Below are 21424 nucleotides of genomic sequence, written 5' to 3'. Positions count from 1 at the left end.
AATCTTTAGCACACAAAAAAAAAGAAAAATGAAACTGCAGCAAGAGGAAATGAAACTGCGGGCAAACCTGAGATCCATTAGTGCATAGATCTGCTTAAAAACTAAAAAGATAGAAAGAGAAAGCTAACAAACTACAATAAAAGTTATGTGTTTAAAGCAGTAAGTTTTAACAGGGTGGGAAACGTTTAATATGAACATACGCCTGCAAAAGGATCATGGTCTTTCTGAACGAGCTGGTACTTTTTGCAGCATCAGATTTGCAGTAAAGACTTAAAATTGTATTTATTAATATTATGCTTTTCCCACCCTGACGGAGAATAAACATGAATTTAGAAGCACAGTAGAAGTGAAAAACAGAGTAGGAGGAAAAGAGAGAAAGCAGCAGAGAAAGACAGAAAAGGTGAATACAGAGCTACAGAAGTGTTTATTGAGCATGCTACAGAGGTAAGCAGAGTACACACAAAATGAAATTAAACAACCATCAAACCTCCCGACTTTGTTAGAAAATTATTTTTTAATTGTGCCACTTTCAAACTATACTGAATTTTACAATTCTAAAGATGTAAAAACTCAACTAATAGAAAATATACATGACCATTTTCTCTACATAGATAACAGAATCTATGAATCTTGAAACTAAGTACATCAATTTCAAAAAGTATTGGTCATTTAAACAGAACCAAGGTAACAGTTCAGACTGACAGAGAACTGCTTTCAAATTAACTGGATCTGTAGATTCTGAGCCATGTTTATAGTAAAGTCAGATTAATTTCTAAATACAAAATATTTTGAAGAGATTTATTAAAACTGAATATTACAATGCAAGGTAAATTAAGACTAAAGGCACATAAACTTTGGTCCCACCTGGTTGTCAGTTTTAGAAAACTGCCACAAAATTTCCTGCAATGTTCGCAGAAAACTTTCTTCATCATTGAAAAATACATGCACCATTTCCTGAACTAGCTTGACCAGTCTGTACATGCTCAGAAATCCACAACCATATTCCATATCTTAATTACAAACTAAAGATGGCAATATATATTTAAATGCACATAAGTCATGTCAACTTCAAAAACATCTACGAAAAATATTCAGCCACAAACAGGACATTACTTAGTGCTGACATTTATATGATACATCCCACAAGAGTGTGTACAAAAAGGTTAAGATTCTATAATGTTTTTCACTTAGGGCTCAAAGTCACAGAAGTCACTTCTTGTCCTTTACAAAATTAATATTCTGTACCTTGTTAATTTTAACAAATGCCTACATTCATAACTGAATCTAGACCAGAACCATGAAATACAAAAGGCCTTTTTTTTTTTTTTGAAAAAAGCACAAAGCAAAAAGTAGCAAAATCAAATAACATTGTTTTATTCTTTCAGCATACTGCATCTTACCCAATTAAAAAGATAAATAAGTGACAGGCCCGCAGATAAAGAAATCAATTCCAAGCAGGAGAAACAAAAGCTTAACCTTTTTACACACCCCTGCCTAAACGTATTGAAATCATCATGTAACAGTGTGCCCCAGACAACCAAATTTGTTTTTACTAGTTACGCAATTTCAGCAGTACTAGTTTCCCCTTTTAAGGCACATATGTCAACTCAGTTGAAAAACTGTGGTATTAACTTGAAATCTTTTAAACAAAATGATGATTTACCTAAACAACAGCTGGACAACAGCAGTTAGTATCACTGCTTTTTAATATTAATTTTTATTTTTTAAACAAACAAGGAATGATAACAGCATGAAAGAAAATCCAAAAATAGAAGACAAACTCTGGTCCCCACTTTCCTGAACAGTCAATAGGTGACAACACCAAACAATGCAATACACCCTCATTTTCAATCTGCCTTTTTAAATAGTTGACTTGGAGAAAGAAACTCTCAGATGGTGATTTTCTCCAAGATTGTAATTGTGAAGATCAATCAAAGCCTGAATAGCTTCTTCTACTGTTGACATCTGAAGAAGTGCCATCTTGTGATCTCTTCTGAAACAAAATAATGGCATTAGGAACTCAAACAATACGGGGGTTGTTACTAATGTTTTCCTTAAGACATGCCACAAAAAAAAACAATTAAGCTGTCCTTTGTTAAAACCGCGTACAGAAAAGTTACTTACTGAAAAAATTTAAATGCTTTCACAGTGCCTCCAGTGTTAGCAAACAGTGTGCGGAGATCCTCTTCTGCTACTGACGGTCTACAGACGGAAAACAAGCATAACCAGAAAATTACTAGTCCATTCAGTGTGTTGTGATTAGTATTAATGCTACTGGCTTACTGACAGCCAACACTCACGGAATATTGGATAGATGAAGAGTTGCAGATGGAGGGAATATATTCTGAAAGTTTTTTGAACCAGGTTTCTTGAAGCGATGCAGAGGTGAATTACCAAAATCTTTAGTCAGCCCTTGGTCATCAAGTCCCTCTCGAGGTAGTTGTACTGTCTGATGTTTAGAAAGGGTAACCCGAATAATCTTTCCATACATTTTTTGTCCATTAAGATGGCTCATGGCTGAAAGAGACAAGAGGTTTACTCAATTCAATATTACTTTTCAATAGCATGTTGCATATCACACACAACCCTAGAAACAAGGAAAAAAACAAGAAAATCAAAGGGTCATTGCACTAGAATCAAAAACGAGGTCTGCAGAGTGTTTAAAGACCTCCACACGTGTTTCAGCTGTTGAATTCATTTAGGCTATTGTGCAAACTTTTTGGAACCTAATACAGTAAGATTTTGGATCTTGGTGGTAACCAGGATACAACAAAAACTAACAGATGAAAACATGCTTAGTTCACCTGATTTCACATAGCTTAATTTCAAATACTTAGACTATTGGGAATATAAACAGAAATCTAGTCTTACCCAGCTGTGACTGGTTTCCATCAGCCATCTGTATAAGAGCACTGTCTTTCTTATTGTATAAAATCTTCACACGCTGCACATCACCATAAACACCTTTTCAAAGTCAAAGGTAACCCAAAAGAAAAAGGTTATTTTAAAGCCAGTCAACTAAGTTATGCATTTTGACATATCAATGGAACATTCAGACAGCAACAAGATCGCTCACTCAAACTCAACACTCTCACAAATGAATAAAGGAGATAAAGATTTTGAATAGTGAATTTTGAAAAGAATAATTTCTGATAAACCCTCAAAGCTATGTGAATGATATTAAATTAAAGACCATGCAAAATATATTAGCATGCATTAAAAGAAAATCTGTGTCTATGGAGAGTTTTAAACAGCAAAAGAAAAATAGCAAAAGATTTACTATTCAACTTTAAGCCAAAGTGCTAGCTACAAATAAGAATTAAGGTGAAACAAACAAAACAAAACAAAAAAACAACAAAAAGCAAAACAAAACAAAATTAAATCAATAATAAAAGTATAGTGCTAACAATAACATACCGAAGAGGGTAAACAGACTTTGGGGCGTAACCATCTTTAGAAGGAGAGAAGAGCAAGCAGCGTAAGACAAGAAGAGAGAAGAGTCGAGGAAGAGCGGAGATGAACAGATCATCCATAACGAAGGGTGGTTCCCGCAGAATGGTGAGGTGGTCATGGATCATGGTTTCAAGGCGGTTAATTGGGGCAAGTTGGTCCGAGGAACATTTTGTTCAAGCACAGAAGCATGAACGTAGGGAATGAAGACAGGGAACATAGACAAAGACAAGGAGAAAAGGGTAAAACAGGGAAGGGCACGGGAATTTGGGTAAAGACAAGGAAAGGGAAGTTGAACACAAAGGGAAAAGGATGAAATGGGGAAGGGAAAACAGCAATGCAGAAGAAAAAATAAGTGGGGAACAAAAAAAATAAAATATAGGTCAGTACATAGGAAATGCAGGAATTTGGTCAGAAAATGGTTGGTTTATGTACTGTACAAGAAAAACTGAGTAAAATGTAGTCACCCAAGACAAATATGGGTAAAGTACATTCATATCAAAGAGTAAACTACAGCATTTCATCTCAACATGAAAATAAATTAAAAAAAAGCATGCAATAAAAATTTTAAACTTTAAACTTTAACTGCGTAAGCATGGCTGGTTATGAAATGCAGGCAAAAAATCTTTCAAAATGGCACTCTGACCTAAAACATTTTAACATGCAAGACTGGATGACAAACTAGTACCAGATGATAAAATAAGCTTAATGATTTATAGTGACAGAGGCCAGTTAAAAATGGAACAGCTAGACTGATACAAACTTCCCACATTTCATACCAGCTTTCACAGCCATCAAAATAAATGTAAAGGACAGTAAAAATGTGTAACTAAACAAACCCCTTTAGATTTCAGAGTTAGCAAGAAAGATACAGTGAAGGTAAAAAAAAGCTTTGTCACCATTTTTTTTTTAATAAGACAAATGAGTAACTGCCAAGAAAAAAAATTACTAAGAGAGACTGGAAGAGTGCCTCGTCAAGATCTTTGGGAGAACCTTTAAAGAAAAATGTGTTAGAGTAGTTCACATAAATTAAAACCTTAAAACATGAGATACAAGCATGAAATGAAGCAGCAAACAAAAGAAACGAAAATGGGAATTCTAGTTTACATGATTATAATTGCAAAAGAAAAAAAGCTTTCAATTCAAATGTCAAACATGCAGTAATTACCATATTTTTCTTAGAAAAAAAGGTAGCCAACTATCAAACGACAGTAAGTTTTTAGCTACCTGGAAAAACAAAAGTATTCAACAATAATGGTTTTTAAATTAACTTTGGGGGAGGGTAGGGAGCAATAAACAGCAAAAATACTATGAGCTTAAAATCCAAATATGAGACGCCAAATTCAAAGAAATAAGATACTGATTGATGAAGTATGGCTAAAGAGGAAAAAAAACTGAATTGTTTCACTGACCTCTTCATTTAAATTGCTAACCAGGAGGACTGTATTGCCACCAGCTGAGACTCCAGGCATTCCCACACGGCCAGCAGCAGCAGCAGCTGCAGCAGCAGCAGCATTTGGAATAGCCAAAGGACTCAGAGCTCCTGGAACAGCTGCAACAGGAAGCCCTAATTTTAAAATAAAGCATATTTTACGAAACACACACAAGTCGATTAAGAAAAAAAGCACCTATATCAGTACAAGTGTTGCAGACAACACTCTACAGAGCAGACCACTCCACTGCTACAGTCGTCCAAAGAGTTGTGATATGGGTTAAGTAAACATGAGGAACAGAAATATTTTCTTTATTCACATGAAGTCTTCAAAAATATGAAGTACTTTTTAAAATAAACATTCTTGTGCACCACAACTGTTTTTTTCTGTACTCCAGAACATACTCTGCATTGTTATATCCTTATTTTGTATCACCCTTTGAGAGGTATTGTTCACTTCAACTTGATGCTTCAGGCTAAATACACAACACTACAGAGTTGGTCAAGTGAAAAGGCCTACATGAACAGCATAAACCAGGTGAGGAGGCAAACTTCTAAATTCAGGATTCAAAGTAGCACCAAACTGGTTACTCCATGGCTTTATGTAATCCGAGTCTTTGAAGAAGCACGCACAACTATTAGCTAAACCTTCAGCTGTGCTTTACTCTTCTTCTTCAAAGGAAACTGAAATCCTGGAGAGATCTGGTGGTTTTGCCTGGTGATGTCACTGGTATACCAGGCAAGTATGCTACTTTCAGGATCTGTGAAAGGTTCTTATGACACACGTGCACTATACACACTTCATAAAGGACCATCTTTATCATATGTTACCAACAGTTTATTTGTACATTTTACAGAATCCAGCAAAAGGATATTTATATAGCAAAAAGGGTAAAGAAAAGAAAAAACGGAACTTCAGTATTTTATTTTCTGCTTCTGGCTTCTCAGATTTCAGCATTTTGGCAAAATTTGGGATGTTTATATGATGATACTAAGCTAACACTTCTGACCAGTCTTCCAGAATGCCAGGTAGACAGTCTGAATATAACCTGTACACTATGTACCTAAGACCATTTTCCTTCCTTTAAAATAAAACTTAATATAGGAAGTCATTATGAGAAAGCAAATTTCTTCAGTTTCAGTCAATGACCAGATATGACAATGACAACAGTAAAGATAGTCATCTGTATATTCAAAAAAGATTCCATTAGTATCAAAAGGAAAAAACATGTAGGGAAAGGAGATGTTTTCATACAGGGGGATAAATATGGTTACCATTATTATTTTTAATTCTCTAGAAAAGATCTCCAACACTTTATGTATACTTTATTACATGAATTCATAAAAAAATAAGTATTTCAGAAAATTAGATTTTGCTGGGCTGGACAAATGTCTCCTCAAAGGGAACAGGACATCCATCACAACTTTGCGAAAGCGTTTATCAAGGATAATAAAAAACACATTCTGAAAAATATTTTCTAGTTGTCTCCTATCAAATCACATAGAAACGTGTTCTAAGAAAGGAAATTAAAAAAGATACAGCATGCCTTCTGATAAAAGCGTTAGTACTCAGAGATCAAACCAGAGGCATAAGAAGTACTGAGTAATGATCAGTTAGAAAATTCTAGTCATCTCTTATGAAACAATATAAAGGGAAAGTGTACTAGAATAGAAACAACGAATACCATCTTTTTATTGCATTACTTGCATTAGTCGTGGAACTGACTAATAGAAAACAGAAGGAAAAACCCTAACTTGTCATCCTTCCATCCTGTAAACACTCTTACTAGGATTTTATTAAATATGCAATAAAGTGACATGTAACATGCTTCAGCACATAAGCCAAGCACCAGCTATTTGGGGTTTAAGAAAGCACTTCTCTCAGGTATGCCACTGTGTGATCATCCATTATTGAGGCTGTCTTCAGTCTTCCCTATGAGAACATAGAAGTAACAGCTGCTGTCATAGAAAGGATATCAAATTAGACAGACCACTGCTAGTCCACACATAGTGATTACTGTTTCTTAAAATCAGTTTTATAAAACAGGAAAGCGTAAATACAGATCTATATACCTAGGTGTATAAATAGCAAGACAGAAATCTAATATAGGTGTGTTTTGTTCTTGGGTTAAATCTGAAGAATATAGCTTTATTCTCACGTAAAAGCTGCTAATAAAGGAGGCAGTTAAAGAAAGCAGCCCTGCAGAAGAAACAGAACAAAAAACCTGTGATATGCAGGGAAATCTGCCAATATAAAATACAACTTCTCAAGTAACAATTTTTAAAAATTCCATTTGGTTCTGAAAGTCATATTTTGGAAGTGCAATTTGTGCGCTTTGTATTGCATATACTAACTCGTATTTGTTTATGCTTGGCTACCATAGAGGTCACACAGACAGAAACGTGAAGAATGACGATATGGTGTGACAGACGTTCACCTGAAAAGAAACAGGTCAATGGCAATCATTTAGCTATGAAAAAATGCTGAGACATTAGAGCATTTCAAGTCTTTTAGTGTGTCTAAGCACCTCTCCCTAGCCTTAGAAGCTTTAAGCTAGTTCAGCACTTTTAGGAATAAAGGAATTTTAAAGATGCTAGTGACACTGTTATGGTTAGGTGTAACCAAGTAATTGCCTTTAAAAGGCAAAATTCTTCATAGCATTAAACCCTCTAAAGGACATTCTTAGTACTACTGATGACGTTAAAACCAAACATTAATTCAACAGCATTCATACAAAAATGTTTTCAGTTGTTATCCTCTGAAACAGATTCATTTATTAAGAATCTTTAGAGGGAAAAATTAGTGGAAAAGTTAGTGAAAAGGAATAATAAAACCTATGGAAAACAGTGATGAATAAAGTTGTGGTAGCCCATAGCTAGAGCAGCGTATTTCCAGCTGTTTATTTATATTTGGCATAATTTGTAGTGGTTAAGTACAATACAGTTGCTATTTATTCTAGATTTTTCCCCTGTAAGATCTCCTGTAACCTTCGTCACCTCACGTATAAAAGAAATACACGTTCAAAACCAAACAACCATTTGCTGCTGATAATTCATTTGAAAGCAACCAATTCTGTCCATTAGTGATTTTCTGCTTTCAAAAGATAACAAGGCTCATTGAAAATACGTACAATTTACGGTCTCCAAGATTTCTGACAACTTAGTTACATCAAAACTGACGGTGCAGTATATATGAATGAGTATATTATGCACGTGAGCTAGGATCATCTAGTCAGGAAATATTTTTCCACCTGATTACATAGCAGACAGACCTTATTTCTTAAAAAGGTCAGACAAATTATGAACCCATAGAAAACAATTCTTGATCTGTAGGTCCCTACCATTTACTACTATAAGTCAAAATTGTAAAAAGATTAATTTGTATTGTAATTATTAGTTATCACTCAACACACTGGTGACGATTTGAGGACTTACCTGCAACTATTTAGAAACACGAGCTACTTTGTCAAGAAGATGAACTGGTATTTGAAAGCTCTGTCATCATTAATTTTATTTTAGCTTTCAACAATTATAGATAACAGGATTTTGCTTTTTCTGGATATTAATTGAACCATACAAACATTATACATCTTCCTTCCTAGCCACTGAGTCTTTCACCTAAAAGGTCAAACACAGTATGTCATGTATTACTTATTCGTCCTTGAAGTACCTTTTTGCATGACTTCTGAAGTGCAAATTATTAATGACATTTTAGCACAAGGCAAATTAAAGCTATACTAAAAATATAACATGAACTTATGTGTGAAAAACATTGGCAGGAGTAGTCATCTTAACGTAGGTATGTATAACTATGACTGAACTAGATTTACTCCCTACATTTTTCATTACAGAAAACAATTGTAAAACAAAATAAAATGTGAAAATAAAATACAGAAGCAGGAGGAAGTCACTGCCATCATACTACCATATTTCACTCATCATGGTTTGCTAACCTCCATCTTATAACTTTCTGAACTTTAAAGTGTTCTCAAAATTTTCCTTTTGCATATCTGAATAGAAACACAGCCATAAACTGCATGCACAAGCACCCATTCAGGCTTTCATTTTTTCTGTCCTATCCTTTCTTATTGATGTTACTAAGATTTTGTGCATTTTTGCACAGTAAACATGAATGAGAACCCTGTTCTTCCATATTCAAACAAGCATCATTCCCACTTTGACATCTGAATGGCTAAGACAGCAACAGTACTAAGAGACCCCTTTTGTGAAGTTTTACAGACTTTGAGCTCTACAGCTGAAAAAAGGCAACCATGAAAAAAAGCAACACAAGGAGAGATGACAGTATCGTCATCCCCACTTGCCAGATGAAGCACAGTTAAGACATACCCAGCTATCTTAAGTCTCTTCCAATACATAATCCTCATTACTCATCAAAATAAACACATGACTGACTTCACTGATGCTCAGAAAACTTTCAACAGCTGCAATCGAAGTTACTTGTGTTACAACCCTTTTATTTTCCTGCTGCTTAGGAAACAAGTGCAATTGAAGAGATGCATTCAGACAGTGAGAATTAAAATATTTAATTTGTTAATATGACTGGCATCTTCATAATTCTACTAGCAAAAAACACGAATACATAGAAGAACAAGTCTAATTAAAATCAAAAGGTTAAAAGAACTTGAGCAGTTTTGTGGACAAAAATCACAAAAGCATGTAAGTAACCTACAAGCCTAAAACACTGGAACATTAGGTCTGCTAAACATAACTCATTTGGATACTCTGATAACTTTACAATTATAGTAAACCCAATTACTAAACACACCCAAAGTGATACAATGATTCAAGCATCTTCAAAGTGCTATTCCACTATGCCAAGCAAATTAAAGTCGTCAATTTGACACATACTAGAAGCATTACACACCAAGAAATATGTTAGAAGACAGACTGGAAATCAACTTCTCGGGACTCAGGAAAATGTCAGAATTAGAGCTACATACTTCATGTTGTATTTGATACCGTTTTATAAATCATGACTCTAACTCTCTTCTCCAAAATCCATGCCTTACAGCACATAAACTGATTGGTCTCATTAATAAACAGCTTTGGTATTGTTTTTTCTCTTTACTGTTCATACTGCAGCCCCACATCTAATACCACTGTGCTCTGACAAAAGAATTACTAATTGCTTTGAGTGCTTTTCTACAGCACTCACCTCTATGGTGTCAAACTTCTTCACAAACACTCATCCATCTTCCCTATCAATCTATGAGACGAGAGATTTTATACTTTCAATTTTTAATGATGAGCAGTTAAAACAAGATACAACTTTACTGGGAGGTTCTACAGCTAGATATGAAATGTATCCTTTAAATAACCAGGTTTTTGAAAAAGGCAGACAATGCAGCATTCAGTAGCCATAACTAGGACACTGACCCTCTTCCTGTGTTTGCGGCTTTCACTATGGGCCGCCTAACTGCTGTAACACAGAGAGCAGAGGCCTGCCTTTACTCTTTACATTAACTCTGCCTCACTCCAAGTTGGCCCATCCTTTACAAAAAGCAACACAAGAAATCTGTTGTTCTTAAGTTCCCTGTAGAAGAAAAATGAGAAATTATGAAAAAAAGGAAAAGACTAAGTGGGAAGAACAGTGATCACAACATAAAAAATCAGGTTTCATAAAAGTCGTAAGATTACGTCTGATGTTTTGAAGAGTGAAAGGTGTTCGTACCAAAGAATATCAACTTAACAGAAGTAGCAGTGAAACACATGTAATGAACTATAATAAATTAAAATAAAACCCAGAGTATTACAAATTTCTCCCAAAGCATGCGGAACATGCTGAATTAAGTATTTTGCTAACACTTGAAGATGTAATTATATGTTTTCTCAAGGCGATTCACCTATTTCTTGTGATGAGCTCGAAAACTGACTGGATATTAGAACATGAGTTCTACCATAAATCTATACTACCACAAATCTAGTACCATAATCTAGATACCATCTATCTAGGTACCATAAATCTAGAAGTGCAGCTACAGATTTTCTTTTCCTGTAATTTACCAAAAAAAGGGGCACACTTTTTTTTTAAGCAAAGAGTATAATCATTCCTCATTGAAGGAATGAAACAAAATGTTATTTTTAACAATCTGATATTACAAATAAGCATTCATGAGAGTGCAACGTGCAAATCATGTTAAGTCTGTTACAAGCATGATTGGGAGAGTGGGCAAGGCGGGCTGTAGCAGCTGACTAACAGGAACATTAGAAAGAAGTGAAAACTGGCTTGGGAATAAAAGCAGGAATAGTTAGATTTCCTTTTAATTTGTGCATTTCTCATTTGTCATACATTCTCTCATCTACTTCTCCAGGTCTTCTAAAGACAATGCAATAGTGTTATTACTGTTCAGATCACGATATAAAATGAACAGGCCTTTGGACACTATTGCAGTTTAAGATACTTATTCATTAGAAGGATTGATAAACATTTTCATCAAGTGACTGCAACACAGAAGTACAATGCCAGAGTCATACCTAAAAGGGAGGTCTCCTTTGCAAATGCTGCAGCAATAGCTGGGTCCAGCGCTGGTTGTCCATCACCAGATGGAAGATCAGGACGAGTGTAGTCTCTGCTTTTATCGTTGTTGTACTTGACATTCAAATTCACCAATTTGGAAAAATCAATCCGTAGGGTACAGCAAGCATTATAAATATTCTGACCATCTAGGGCCTAGAAAAAGAAGTCAATTTATTTAAAATAATACATAATACACATTGGATGTACTAAAAAGAAACACAAGCCCAGCATTTATTTATCGCTCTTACTGTCTAACTTAAAACCAATTAAGATTACAATGCATTAACCTCTTTTAACATGATTCCAGGAAGCTCAACGTTTACTTCTCTTACCGAGAGACTGCTTATGCACCAAGGTGGGAAGAGACATTTTAGTGCAAGCTTAAAGGTTAGTCCATTGAATATAATTAATTAGCCTGCATTCCACAGCATAGCTGCGGCACAGACAAAATGCCAAACATTTCTCAGAAAGTTAAAAATCAAACAAGTACTCTTCTAAAAAGAAAGATGACCTGAGAAACTGAAAAAAACCCTAAGCTTATATACCACACAGTGGATTGCTATATATTGAAGCAGAACGTTTACATTGTTCTTGCATGTTTTTGTTCTCCCCTTAAAGGTAGTTATTGCAAAAATTTGAAGAAAAATATTATCTGCTAACCTAATATTACTTATACTTAAAAATCTTATTTCCACAATTAGTTGGTACTTCTAAATGGATGTCTACCAACAGTAAAATTCACATGAACTCTTAACACAGCACCACTTTGAACTACATGAAAACATTCTCCAAAAAAAGCCTAATCATACATGGTTTGTCCATCTTCATTCTATACCAAATAAATGAATATATCTGGATTTTATTCCATTCGCATTTTGGGCATACCTTCATGTAGTGTATGGAGCACTAACAGCTATACAGAAGAGATTAGTAAACCGACAACTTCCATAAGTTATTTCATATTTTCAAGAAATGCTAAGAAATGATCACACAGCTCATCTGAAGAAAACAAAAAACCCTAACACGCTTTCAAATACCAAAATCAGATCTTTTGTTTCTTTTGATTAATGCGGTACTAAAACACATCACCTCTGGACCTAAACTAGCTCTTGCAGAGCTAGCTTTGTTACACCTGCAACGCACTTTCAAACACATTCAAGTTCTGGTAGGACTTGCTATTTTGAGCCAAGCACTGTGTGAACCTAATGGGCCTGCTGGGTACGGAAAGCAACACAGCTATTTTCATACAGTGATGCATCTGGAAACTGAACATCCTGCAGACACCCCCCTGCTAGGTCTGGGCCAGCAAGGCTGTCCCTTCCTCCAAAATATATTATCACAGCTGACATATCACCAGGGCTCACAAAATTGCTTTAAAGAATTAACACCATTAGCAGTCCATGTACAAGAACAAATAAGACAGTACTATTAGATCTTTCAAGCACTGGGAAAATAAAATACAAAGAAAAAAAAGAAAGGATAGAAACCTGACAATCTAGACAATTGTTTCAACAAATACCTAGCAATTAAAGAGGAACTCCTTTAAACTCAGCTTAAACTATGTTTTATACAGTATCAGCAACACAAAATCTACTGCCCTGGTTCACAGAATACAAGCAGAGAATTAATTTTGTATTTTGGGGGGCAAGGAGGATGAGGGGAAAAGGAGGGCAATCAACAATACAAAATAAAGTATTTGCTAGCTCTTTCATATACCGTGAGGAAGCAAAATTCAAGACTCTCCTGAAGTTTGTATTTGAGAATATCTCACTGGAACACTTACATACAAAAAAGTATATACCAGAGAATCAATAACCACTTTTACAAGACTTATGTTCTAAAATACACTACGATACAGATTAAAGGCAGATCCAGTTTACACAGCCAATGTCATTACCATCAAGAAATAACCATTCATAACAAAAACTAGGTACAACCGGGACCAAAAGGCAGTACTCATTTAGCTTTGTCCAAATCACAGAACGTGACATAAAGCTCTAAGTCCTCAAAACACAGTCAAGACTCTCATTATACCTCTCTCTGGAGTCTGTAGACATGTTGATTTATGGCTGGCAGAAGGATGTTAGTGGTTAAAATCTTTAGCTTTAAAAAACAGAAATAGTAGCAAACCACAATATTACCTATGTTTGTGGTTTCCAGACTAGTCAATGGTTAAGAGAGCCATGCAAGTAATTAAAAACTTATACTAAAACTACTAAAAGGTTTAAATCCTATCATTCTGAAAAACTCAGTTACCTAAAGTACATACGAAAGAATACAGCACAATAGAAATCCCCTGTAGTGGGAGCAGAGACAGTCTGAAAGAAGCTCCTGAACCAGAATGGAAGGAGATGCACTCTTAATGAGCACTGCAGTCACACTCTAGAAAAAGCCCCTTGCAACAGATAAAAACAGAGAACCTACCCCACCAGCCTCTACCAGCAGCATCATACACCAACAACAATGCAAGAAAGCTTGCCAGCAGCTACTTTTTTTCCCAAGAGTAGCTGTTATAAAGTCACTATCGTGAACGTTTATCCTCAGCTCCTTTTTATACCGCAAAAAAAGCACGTGCAAAGTTCCTCTCAAACACGTAACCTAAAAAAACTGAGGACAGTAACGGTACTGTTAGTGAATGTACAAATAGATATAATCTCAAAGAACTCTAGTTACTGCTAAGAAACTTTTCTTTCTTTGAGCACTTATCTATACGTATTCACATGTGACAGTGCCACACCACTTGCATGCCAAACCAAGGAGAACAAGTACAAAATGAGAGTATCATTCTTTATCTTGCCTTTGACAGCAAAACCATTACGTAAGCCTCAAGAACAGAAATAAAACTTACGCCATCGTGGACAGATACTTCAGTGGATACTTAAGCAACTGCTGTGATTCTGAATCTTGTGAAATTCAGGCCCCTGCCTTCCTCCCTTCCCCCCATCACAAAAAAGTGTACCATTCTCTTGGCCTTTCCTAAGGGGGAAAATGAGCCCGACGAGTTGGTTCATCTCCTGCCAAGAGCTTGTCATACAGACTCGCTCCTGAAGAAGCCCACTATGGTATTTAGGAGCATACAAACAAGATGGCTAGAAAGAACATGCAGAAGACCCATAGAAAACAGTAGTGAAAGAAAAGAAAAAAAAAGCTTAAGTTCAGACTAATACCCATAACCCCAGGAATGATGCACGTGCTTAAACTGACACAGAAGACCTCAACTCTGCAGTACAAACTCGCTTTCACCATTAAAACTTTCTCTACAGCCACTAACATTGCTATTGGGCTGAAAAACAGACAAAACACTCCTCCTAATCACTAAGTATGCTGCACAGTTCCTCATCAGCTATGACAGTTAAGGAAAGAAACAAGCCAGAAATAGAGGAAAAAAATCAAAAACCCCCAGTGCTGCTCAGAGTTTCAAAATAGTGGAAAGTTGATTTGGCTGGAAAGAAGTCAGTATTCCTACATAACCACTACAGTAGAAGAATTCAAAATACTTAGAAAGGGTCCTAGTAACCAGGCTTAGATTCACAAAGAATCCAAAATCTGCTCATGTCTTAAAACAGCATCTTTCACAGAAGGTAAGAATAGACAAGCACAGCCTAACAACAAGGAAAACAGCAGAAATAACCTGGTGAAAGATCCAAAATAGAGAACTATGATGGTCTGCCAAAGAGTGCAAGTATGACCATATATTCAATGAAATACAAATTTTTTTTTTTTTGGTAATAGCAACCAGGGAGATGATGGAGTGATGAAAATGGCTGAGAAAAAGAATCCCAGATGAAGAGGTGAGATGAGAAGAGACTGTTCCAATAAGAAAACAAAGCTCAAGGAAGAGTATTTCCTTCTATTGCTCAAATAATCAAACACACACAAGCTTTTCTGCAAAAGGACAGCAAGAATTTCTATCCAGGCAACATGGAGTTGTAACACTTGCATCTCATTCTCCAATGCGACTGTGGATGTTGAGAGAAGTGACAGCAGCAGCAGCTAAGGTGAACTCAGCAAAAGTACCCTATGAGATTACAAAACATTGTCACATCTTGAATGACTGATGCAGCTCTCTGATGTCGCCTCATGCAGATCTATCAGTAGGCTCTGATGTGGAGAAAGAGAACATTCTTCGAATAATTTATTCTGTCAGGCCTTCCTTGCCTGAATGAATGAATTTCTGATGTTACAGATACAATTCACTGTTCTTTTTACTTTCAGGGTTCAAGATGACTCAAAATCCTTGTGATAGAATGGCCCCTGAAAAAGTATTGTATTTCTAGGAACTATGCTTCAATGAGCTTCTCCCAAGGCCTGTATAGGCCATCAACCTGGGGAATTAAATGCCCCTACAGGAGATGGTCAAATTAGCCCTCTGAACTTCAGGGAGAGAGATGTTACTTACAAGGTTCTTTAGATAATTCATATATAGTACAAAGACAACAAACAAGAATGCAGCTTGGGAGATAGGAAGTGATTTTATGTTTAGATATCCTGATTTCCCAGTTCAGAAACGTAACTCAGAAATTTAGCTAGCATGTATTTCTGGAGACATAGTGCCTCAAGCCACAACAAACAGTGTATCTGCACCTCTCTTTGTCAAGCACTTCAGGCACCTAAAGTGATGATCCAAAACAGGAAACAGATCTATCGCATGATGAGAATAGCTTGAAAGCACTTGCCAAGGTCTGATAAAAAAAATCAAATTAGACTGGAAAGAAAAAAAATGAGCAGAGAGGAAATACAACAAAACCATTGAGTCCCCACCATCTCTCTCTCCCAAAACACAGCAGCAACTAAGAATAATATTTTAAAAAGGACATGATGTAACAGTTTAGAGTAATAAAAAAAATTCCCAAGAGATCCTTACAAAACAAAATCCAGACTCAAGTAAGTACCTCAAAGGTGATACGGTAAATCTTGGGAGAGAGATGTGTCCCAAGTGCATCCTACGGATACACATTTGAATGAAAATGTTTCTTTTGAGACAAGTGTCTTGGATACAAGAGGTTTCTGTGGCTAAACACCACACATAAAGCATAATCCATTATCCAAAAATGAGTTTTTGTGTGCAGTTCCATGACTAAAGGACCAGTCATATTCTTCTCTACAAAGCTGGAAAGTCAAGGACATGAACATCATTACTGCATTTGCTGGGCTTTCTGCTATAATGGATACAATCCAGCACTCTCCTGGTGATCTAAATATTGCTTATCATTCATTTCAGCTAGCAGTCTTCTTCAGCATTCAAGGTGTCCAAAAATCCTTAATGCAATAATCTAAGATAACTGCCCTGAATCTAAATATCTTATCTTGAGATGTCATTGCTTTGTGTTCTGAAAATGACTACCTGAAGTTCCCATTACAGATTTTATGGCAATGAACCCCAGCAGAAATTTTCTGCAAACTGCTACCAATGCAGAGCCACCCTGAAGCTGTCACTCAAAGCCACTGGAAAGAAGGTATCTCGAATGTGAGTCAGACCTCAACAGAATCTCTGCAGAGAAACAAATCCAGGGTAATATGAAACACTTACATGCCAAGTAAGGACCAAATGGTCAACTGTAACAAAAGCTCTGTTAGACTTGTGATATTTTTAACTCATTTTGGGTCAAGACAACCATCATGCGTAGCATACTTAAAGAGTCTCACTTAATCCTGCAGAAGACATTATTAACTGTCTATAGCCAAGATTTGGCAAGAATACTTCTAATTCGTTTACACAAAGACAACAGTTTGAATTAGCCAGCTGTTCAGATATAAACACTGGCACTCCAATCTCATTATGGTATACCACATTAGTGGTATTCCAATATTTATGTTTGATGCTTCTGCCGATGGCATTATCATTTACTATGAAAATGTACTGGTTCTGATGCACAGAAAGTCTCCTTATGAATACAGACATCTCCATAACACCACTTTGTTTCACTGGAAGAAGCACAACTGTTCAGTGTGCTCTACTGTTGCAGGTTCCCAGGACTTTCTCCAAACCATGGCTAGGCTGCTGAATCGTACAGAACCTGAAGTTTGTCATCTTCACCTTTACTTGCAGATATAATGAACTATAGCGATCCAATCTGAAGGCAGTGATGGAACATGAATCAGTGTAGCCATAACCTACTACTACAGGAAATGAGTTTCTCACAAAGCAAGTGGAGTAGGAATGCAATTTTTCACTACTTGCTCATTCAGATAGCAAAGGAGTCCCACAGGGCTAGAGGCTTCATATTGAACATTCCTGTCAGCGTCACTATTTTCTCAGAACCTTCAAATGAATAGTATCTCTCCTTGGTACTTACATCACTTGAGTTTTTCAAATTGCTCTTTAACTTCCTTAATAAGTCTTCAATTTCTATTAAGGCCACATTCTGATTTCCTGTGAAGAGTGCCAGTGGAAAATTAAATTTTCCCCATTATCTTCTACAGTAACAACTGATGGAAAACAAATCGAAAACTTCTTTACTCTTTTACCATGCTTTTAATTTTGAACTCCATGCAACAAATATTGCCACCACATCCGCTTGCTTGTACAATTTCCAGATGTATTTAAACTGTTTTTCTCTTATTATCTGACTTTCTTTCCTTTAGGCAGTTTTGTTTTGGTGACACTTCGTGTTTTACCACAATAACTCAACCATAAAAACAGTTATTTTACTCTATTTATCTCAGGGAGAGAGGAGGGTGAAAAAAAAATAAAAATCAAACCTTCCTTCAAATACAGCATTCTTTACTTACTTAGAAGCTCTTTAAAATGAGAAGCTATAAACCTAAGCCTGTTTCAATTCATTACTTTGGATCAACAGCTTCAGGATCACTCAATGACCACACATGCAGGAGTCACTGTTATTCAATTAAGTTCAGTCATTCACGCAGAAGCTGACCACTACAGTGTCCAAACAAGCTAGCATTAGTTTGTCTGAAGTCAACAACAGCACCAGATTCTTTATTTCTTTTCATACTTTTACATACCTCATCCTTTGTTATTTTGCAACTTCTTTACTGATTTGAAAATTATCAGTATAATTCTAGGAATATAATATACAGTCCATTTCACAGACAATATTTTTCCATTAAATCTTCTGATAACGTATGTAAGACTCAAAAAATAAAGTCAAAAAATGCATCACTTGATATTACATTTTACTTCAAAAATGCACTTGTTTTAAAGAGTTATTAACATCTACTACTGAAAAACAACTTTGCAAACACAAATCAAGACTAAATTACAACACTCCGCAACAAATACCCGAGAAACACTTGGATTAAAATATACCTCTAATACGAACCCAAATGGCTTACAATCAATTCCTGCAGCAATTGTAGGTTAAATATCTAGTTTCTGTATCACTATTTTAATTCTACTTACAACATGAAAGATGTAATCCCATCCATGGGAATTTTTATTTATTACAGTAATATATTTGCACCTCCCTCTATTCCGAAGCATCATCTAATATTTTGTATTATACATCTCAGAAAATAATTTTAACTGTATTCCAAGTTTTTAAGTATTTCCAGACTGGTTTTCAGGGGTAGATTATCTTAAAGTAGATCATCATAAGCCAAGTTGAAAAACTCCCTATCCTTGACTAACTTATTTTTTCTGAATAAGAACACCACTTATACTTTTCTTTTTGATGGCTTTTTTTTTTTTTTTTGTGATTCCCTGTTTTGGCCACCTCATACTCTTTTAATCAATGCCTAGTATTTCATATGGTGATGAAGATAAAAATGACCATCTTCTACTTTTTAACGTCCATCTTTATCTCAATAGTCATCATTCTTAAAGGCAGAGCAGAAACCTAAGCCTGCTTTTTCTTTCCTCCACTTTCCTTCACTTTTTCCCCTTAAGTTCTCAGCTATTCTATCACCTATGGGTAATAAGCACTTTCTATGCTACCATGCAACAGTTAACCAACACGTCAATTTTAATCAGCCTTCCACAAACACAGAATGTATGTGAAGGTTTAAAAATATACATTGATTATCTCTTGAATATTTTTTTTTTTTTTTTTAATAATATCTATCCTTCCCCTTTGGGTCACCTTTCCTATTGCCGCAGATGTTAACAAATCTTATTCACTTAATTCAAAATGTCTGGTCTAGATGACAGTCGATCTTTGTCATCGTTTATCCATATGCCCTCTCCTGCTGTAATGAATAAAAATAATTACTGGTTCTTGCCTCTCATATCAAGGATAGAGTCTCCTATGAACTAAAATTAGGATCTCGCTCTCTTGTGTCACTGCTGCATCATACTCTGGTCCCACAAGTAAGAAGGCACTCTCTTCTGGGCACTTAAAATGAAATCCATGTTTTGTAACTTAGCCTTAAAAGAGAACTATACTTACTAGTTTTGCTTGCTGTGCATTCACTGGATCACCATACTGCAGTAAAGCTTGAAACTGGTTATTCTTTGTGAATGTGATTATCTTCAATACAGCACCAAATTTAGAGAATATCTGTCAAAAACATCATAAAGTTTTACACACAAGTTCCTGCCAATCACAGCTCAAATTAAAACAAAATTTGGCTTACCTGATGAAGAACATCCAGAGTTACGGGATAGTACATGTTGTCAATAATTATTCTAAGTACCGGACTCTGAGCTGGAGTCACTGCACTCTCACTCACAGTGGTCCCACTTATGGGAGCATTTGTTGCCTGCACGGCTGTCACTGCCTGAAGAACAGCTTGGGCCCGCTTTAAGACACAAAGCAACAAAAGACATTTAAAGAGATCTTATTTAATATTTCAACACAATAGCTAGAAATTAGTTAGCAATATTCATAATGGTTATCTTCAGAAAAATCAGAGCTACACACAGAACATAACAGAAGTGGAATGCAGTCCAACTTTGTGAAAAAAATGAAAATATCAATTAAGCCTTCAGACTGCATAAGTATCAATCTTCCCAGTAGCAAGCATATTGTTCTACTAATAAGGACAAAAAACAGAGGATTTTGTGGATGTCAAGACTCCTTCCAGACTCTTTTATAGAAAAAAGCCTACAGAAGCCAATTTTCGTAGTGTTTCCAGTTTGTCTTACAGTTAACATTTCAATTCCATTTTAATTCCGTAGAAGGCTCTGAAAGAAAGGGATAATGCTAAACACTTCCAAACTTCTCAGTTGTAACACAAGGAAATAGTACACAGAACTGACAGTGCCAGAAAGTAGTATCCATAGAGGGATAAACAACCTGGTGTCTGATATTCACTCCCTTTACTAAGAAAAAAAAAAGAAGAAAGAAAATACTCTTCAACTGTGGCTGTGTTTTTTTTTTCCCCCATTTGTTTTCTTTTGAAACACAAGCAAGGTCTTAGAAATTCAGAGGTTAATGACAACATCGTAAAAACACACATCTACTACATTAAACTACTTCTACTGCCAAAACTGAAAGCATCAGAATGACTAATTTTTTTTTTCTGAGAAAGAAAAAGTACAGGGAAAAAAGATTTCCAGTTAATACTTCCATTAGGACAGTCTTATGAAGCAAAACAATACAAAATGAAGAGACAAAGCGAACATTCCACGTAAAAATTATGACCAATAATAACCACAATATTAATGCACACAGCATATTTCAGTGGTATTAGAGCTACAACCAGTTCTCATGTCTCACAACTTACATGACACTCCCCAAAATGAAATGAATCAATGAGTAAAGAAAGTTTAAAAAAGACCTGGTGAACACTAGAGGTAAATCTTGTTCTCCCAACTACATTTAACATTAATCAACCTAACTCTATAAAAATGCCTTTTGGTAACGATAAGCTCTTTTTGTTCAGAAAACTAGCAATATCTGCACCACCTTTATCTTTCCTTAAAGAAAAATGAATAATCAACCACCTTCTGGCTTACAGAAGGACTCATGAAATGCTAGTTACAGAATACTTACTGCCAGGTACCTATTTATAGTTATTAGTTCTGGTTTAAAGAAAGATCTGAAATCCTAGAAATATGAATGTTAAAACTGGGCATCAAAGGGTACGGTGGCATAAAAGCC

General features: G+C 35.7%; 1 protein-coding gene across 5 annotated transcripts in view; it reads right to left on the bottom strand.

The window, feature by feature from the left end:
* Positions 1–495: 495 nt before the first annotated feature.
* Positions 496–21424, bottom strand: part of PTBP2 (polypyrimidine tract binding protein 2) — a 50083-nt gene continuing 29154 nt past the window's right edge. For 2 of the 5 annotated variants that reach the window (XM_040565265.1, XM_040565260.1), the window contains 9 exons: positions 19956–20120; positions 19769–19879; positions 11378–11573; positions 4863–5017; positions 3418–3451; positions 2872–2964; positions 2301–2517; positions 2125–2202; positions 496–1993 (listed from right to left, as the gene is read on the bottom strand). In XM_040565265.1, coding sequence (XP_040421199.1) covers positions 1861–1993; positions 2125–2202; positions 2301–2517; positions 2872–2964; positions 3418–3451; positions 4863–5017; positions 11378–11573; positions 19769–19879; positions 19956–20120 — 1182 coding nt within the window. In that variant the 3' untranslated portion in view covers positions 496–1860. The remainder of the gene's footprint in view (positions 1994–2124; positions 2203–2300; positions 2518–2871; positions 2965–3417; positions 3452–4862; positions 5018–11377; positions 11574–19768; positions 19880–19955; positions 20121–21424) is intronic. The other 3 variants (XM_040565261.1, XM_040565262.1, XM_040565263.1) reach the window with 3 other exon arrangements.

Source organism: Cygnus olor, chromosome 8 (genome assembly GCF_009769625.2).
Source record: "Cygnus olor isolate bCygOlo1 chromosome 8, bCygOlo1.pri.v2, whole genome shotgun sequence".
Classification (NCBI taxonomy): domain Eukaryota; kingdom Metazoa; phylum Chordata; class Aves; order Anseriformes; family Anatidae; genus Cygnus; species Cygnus olor.
The sequence above is the reverse complement of the archived record's forward strand: the minus strand, read 5'-3'. Positions and strand labels throughout refer to the sequence as shown.